Source organism: Corvus brachyrhynchos, unplaced genomic scaffold, assembly GCF_000691975.1.
Source record: "Corvus brachyrhynchos isolate BGI_N302 unplaced genomic scaffold, ASM69197v1 scaffold239, whole genome shotgun sequence".
NCBI lineage: Eukaryota > Metazoa > Chordata > Aves > Passeriformes > Corvidae > Corvus > Corvus brachyrhynchos.
Genome location: NW_008246057.1, coordinates 4787470 through 4792396, shown reverse-complemented (window position 1 = coordinate 4792396; position 4927 = coordinate 4787470). Strand labels below are relative to the sequence as shown.

The 4927-nt window shown below is 48.8% G+C and overlaps 1 protein-coding gene across 1 annotated transcript in view; it reads left to right on the top strand.

Annotated features, from left to right (window-relative positions):
* The window catches only part of CELSR1 (cadherin EGF LAG seven-pass G-type receptor 1), a 179395-nt gene that overhangs the window by 11353 nt on the left and 163115 nt on the right, over positions 1 to 4927 (top strand). Inside the window, exon 2 of the mRNA XM_017745892.1 lies at positions 14 to 2539. Coding sequence (XP_017601381.1) covers positions 14 to 2539 — 2526 coding nt within the window. The remainder of the gene's footprint in view (positions 1 to 13; positions 2540 to 4927) is intronic.

The window sequence follows — 4927 nt, the reverse complement described above, 5'->3', positions numbered from 1 at the left end:
CGCCGCCGCTCAGCCACCACCTATCTGACAGTGACTGTGAGTGACACCAACGACCACGAGCCAGTGTTTGAGCAGCCCGAGTACCGGGAGAGCATCCGGGAGAACCTGGAGGTGGGTTACGAGGTGCTGACCATCCGTGCCACCGATGGTGATGCCCCAGCCAATGCCAACATGCTTTACCGCCTGCTGGAGCCAGGAGCTGGTGACGGAGTCTTTGAGATTGACCCGCGTTCTGGGGTTGTGAGGACCCAAGCCTCAGTGGACCGCGAGGAGGTCTCTGAATACCACCTGGTGGTGGAAGCCAATGACCAGGGCAAGGATCCGGGACCACGCAGTGCCACAGCTATGGTGCACATCACTGTAGAGGATGAGAATGACAACTACCCTCAGTTCAGTGAGAAGCGCTACCTGGTCCAGGTGCCAGAGGATGCCCCAGTGAACAGCCAGATACTGCAGGTACAGGCCACAGATCGGGACCGGGGCAGCAATGCCCAGGTGCACTACAGCATTGTGAGTGGCAACCTTAAAGGCCAGTTCTACATTCACTCTTTCTCTGGTGCCATTGACCTGATCAACCCTCTGGATTACGAGACTATTCGGGAGTACACGCTCCGGATCAAAGCCCAGGATGGGGGCAGACCTCCTTTGATCAACTCTAGCGGTATGGTGTCAGTGCAGGTTGTGGACGTGAATGACAATGCCCCCATCTTTGTGAGCACTCCCTTCCAGGCCACAGTGCTGGAGAATGTTCCTCTGGGCTACTCAGTGCTGCACATCCAGGCTGTGGATGCTGACTCTGGAGAGAATGCCCGCCTGGAGTACAAACTCATAGAGATGGCACCGTCCACTGGAGGTGCCCCTGCAGCAGGTGACTCTGGGTTCCCTTTTCAAATCAACAACAGCACAGGGTGGATCACTGTGGCTGCAGAGCTGGACCGAGAGACTGTGGAAAACTATCACTTTGGGGTGGAGGCCAGGGACCATGGTGTGCCAGTCATGACCTCCTCAGCCAGCGTGTCCATCACTGTCCTGGACGTGAACGACAACAACCCCACCTTCACAGAGAAGGTGTATCACCTCAGACTGAATGAGGATGCAGCTGTGGGCAGCAGTGTCCTGACCCTGACAGCAGTGGACAGGGACGTTAACAGTGTTGTGACTTACCAGATTACCAGTGGCAACACCAGGAACCGTTTTGCCATCACCAGCCAGAGTGGAGGAGGGCTGATCACACTGGCCTTGCCCCTGGATTACAAGCAAGAAAGGCAGTATGTGCTCACAGTCACTGCCTCTGATGGCACTCGCTTTGACACCGTCCAGGTCTTCATCAATGTCACAGATGCCAACACACACCGCCCAGTCTTCCAGAGCTCCCACTACACAGTGAGTGTCAGCGAGGACAAGCCTATTGGCACCTCTATTGTCACCATCAGTGCCACTGATGAAGACACGGGGGAGAATGCAAGAATCACTTACATTTTGGATGATAATATCCCCCAGTTCCGCATTGACCCTGACACAGGCACCATCACCACCCTGATGGAGCTGGACTATGAGGACCAGGCCTCCTACACGTTGGCCATTACAGCCCATGATAATGGTATCCCCCAGAAATCGGACACCACATACGTTGAGATCCTCATCCTGGATGCCAATGACAACGCACCCCGCTTCCTGCGTGACCGCTACCAGGGCTCGGTTTTTGAGGATGTGCCACTCTCCACCAGTGTCCTGCAGCTGTCTGCCACTGATCGTGACTCAGGCCTCAATGGCCGTCTCCTCTACACATTCCAAGGTGGTGACGATGGAGATGGAGACTTCTACATCGAACCCACTTCTGGAGTGATACGCACACTGCGCAAGCTGGACCGCGAGAACGTGGCTGTCTACAGCCTGCGGGCCTTTGCTGTGGACAGGGGCAGCCCACCACTGAAAGCCTCTGTGGACATCCAGGTGACTGTGCTGGACATTAACGACAACCCCCCTGTCTTTGAGAAGGATGAATTTGATATCTTTGTGGAGGAGAACAGCCCTGTGGGCTCTATTGTGGCACGGATCAGTGCAGCTGATCCTGACGAGGGGACCAATGCACAGATCATGTACCAGATTGTAGAGGGGAACATCCCCGAGGTCTTCCAACTAGACTTGCTCAATGGAGACCTCACAGCCCTAATGGACCTGGATTATGAGAGCCGGACGGAGTATGTCATTGTGGTGCAGGCCACTTCAGCCCCTCTCGTGAGCCGAGCAACTGTGCACATCCGCCTCCTGGACCAGAACGATAACCCACCTGTGCTGCAGGACTTCCAGATCCTCTTCAATAACTACGTGACCAACAAGTCCAACAGCTTTCCCTCTGGTGTGATTGGCAAGATCCCAGCTCATGATCCCGATGTGTCTGACAGCCTGGCCTACACTTTCGTCCAAGGCAATGAATTAAACTTGCTACTTTTGGACTCTGCCACTGGGGAACTCAAACTCAGTCGTGATCTGGACAACAACAGACCCCTGGAAGCCCTTATGAAAGTGTCAGTCTCAGGTAAGCAAGCGTTTGAATGTGTGATTCTGCTTGTCAGACCAGTACAGGGGCATGGACAGAAATAACACACTTGCAGTTTAGAGTGTAGCTTTTGGTTTCCTGAAGCAGCAATTTATCTGTGAAATTTTTGGAGAGGAACCACAAAAATGTATCAAGCCTATGTGCTGTAGATTGAAGTGGCGCTTTGAAGTTATTTAGTAAACGTGGATCACAAGGATAAATAAACATGAGTGTGCATGGAAGGGTGCTTACTCCCTCAGCTGAGGTGGTACCATGGCTGGAGCTTTTTCTGATGTGGTTCCATAAAGGTAGTAAATGATGTAACTTGCAAAGATGTAGGGAATGCGTGTGTATCTGTAATGCTCCCTCCCTCTTTTTTTCTGTCTCCCCTCCCTCTTTTTTTCTCTAAAAAACAAAGTTCAGATTTGGTGTCTCTGCTTTTTGAGCAACAAAACATGTTTACTCCCTTCTGTGTACCTAGAGCTTTGGCTGGCAGTTCCTCAGACCTCAGGCCAGAGCTGGTGTAGCCCAGGGGGAAGTGCTGCTGGTGGAGCTGTGCTGGTTTGCATTGCTGGCCTGCACTTCTGTGGGAAACGGCAGCTCTGAAAGCAGTGAGTTATGGCCGTGTGATAGCTGTGTAACATGGCCAATGGCACTGGAGTTGCTTTAGTGGCACTAGGGGCAGATACTGGCCAAATGCAGCCCCCAAATCAGGGCTGTTCCCGGGAGGGAGAGAAAGGGAGAGGGAGAGATACTGTGCCATTAACTTCATTGAGAACTTGTGTGTGTGTGTGAAGACTGTTCGATATTGTCCAATATGTACTTTTATTTGAGCACATACACGCTCTTAGGATATTATTCTTTTTCTGCTCAGTTGCTTGTTTATCATGGAATTACTTTTTATGCCTCTAATTGTGGCATCAATCATGCACTGAGTAATTTCCTCTGCAGGTGCCACTCTATAAAGTTTACTGTGGACCTGATCCCATATTTCTGTTGACTTTCAAAGGGTTAGCCAGATGCTTTCCTTGCTGCCTCTCTCTGCAAACTAAAACTAAGATTTGTGTTATCTTTGTAAAAAAGAAAAAAGTTCAAAGTAGTAGGTATGTAAAATCACACTTGGGGAGATTATTAGAAAAATAATAATCAAACTGTGGCATAATCCCAGCAGTGATTGTTTTGCTGTAGAAGCATCCACGGTGTGCAGCAAGGCGTCGGAAGAACGAGCCACACTCTCCCTTGTGTTTGCAGGCTTGAGTTTCTTTTTGCTTCAGAAAAATGAAAGTGATATTAACTGAGCTGACTGATTTTGCTGCAGTGTGTCTCCTGAAAAGCCACTCCTGGTTCTTCCAAAATGCTGGGGGGCAGCTTATATGGTAAGGTAAATGCTGTTTCCATGTCCTGTGAGGACTTGCAGGAAAAACAGACAGTAGGCTTGTGGCCTTAAAGAAAAACATTCGGATTAAGGTGCAGTTGATTGCATGGCCACTGTCTGTTTGAACCAGTAGCTCTTTATCTGGTAGCAGAAGATAAGAACTCATCTTGAAGCACAAAGCTTGGAAAAGTTGTTAGACTAGGTGAAGAATGTGTTTCAGAAAAATAGCTGACATGAACGATTCCTTTCTCAGTATAACGATTTACACAGTTTAAGTGGGTGAAGTCCAGGTAGGAGTGAAGACCTGTTTTCTTATGCGGGAGATTGATTATTCCAGCATCATTTTCATGTTTTGTGAAAGTGTGAACTTTGAAACTGTGCTGTGATGTTCATCAAAATGGACTGTCTGCTGCATGTCTTGAGATACTTGAAAGGTTAAAGTTTTTTATGGCTAGGATTTTAAGATAATTTTAACAAGCACTGAACTACATTTGACATTTATTTGGAGAAGTTCCTCTGTGTGGAAATTGGAAGGGCAGTTTGTCATTGGGTGATTAGTCCATGCAAGTCTCACCTGCTTGATTTCTCTGATTTATCTGATGCAATTCAGAAAAGAAAAGAGACAGAGAAGAAGCTCAGACAGAAGTACTCCACAGGGTTATCTCTACGTGTTGCAAAACACCTGCAAATCATCTGCTAAAATGATCTGCCAGTTAGCTGAAAAAAAACGTGTCTATGGAGTAGCCATTAACCTTTCAACCCAGACAAACACAAAGTCCTCAGCTACTCACAGCTGCTCTTAGGTCAGGGAAGGACTAGAACTCTTTATGAACTTGGGGAATTTGATCTCTATATGAGTCGGAAATAGCAGTGGTGCTATAAAAATCTTATTTCTATCTAGAGATGTGTTGTGCTGCAGAGGCATGTGAGTGTGTGCAGTGCTAACGAGGAGCCTTGCTACTCCACTGAGTTACTTTGAGACACTGATACGTGGCTAAACCCAGCACTCTTTC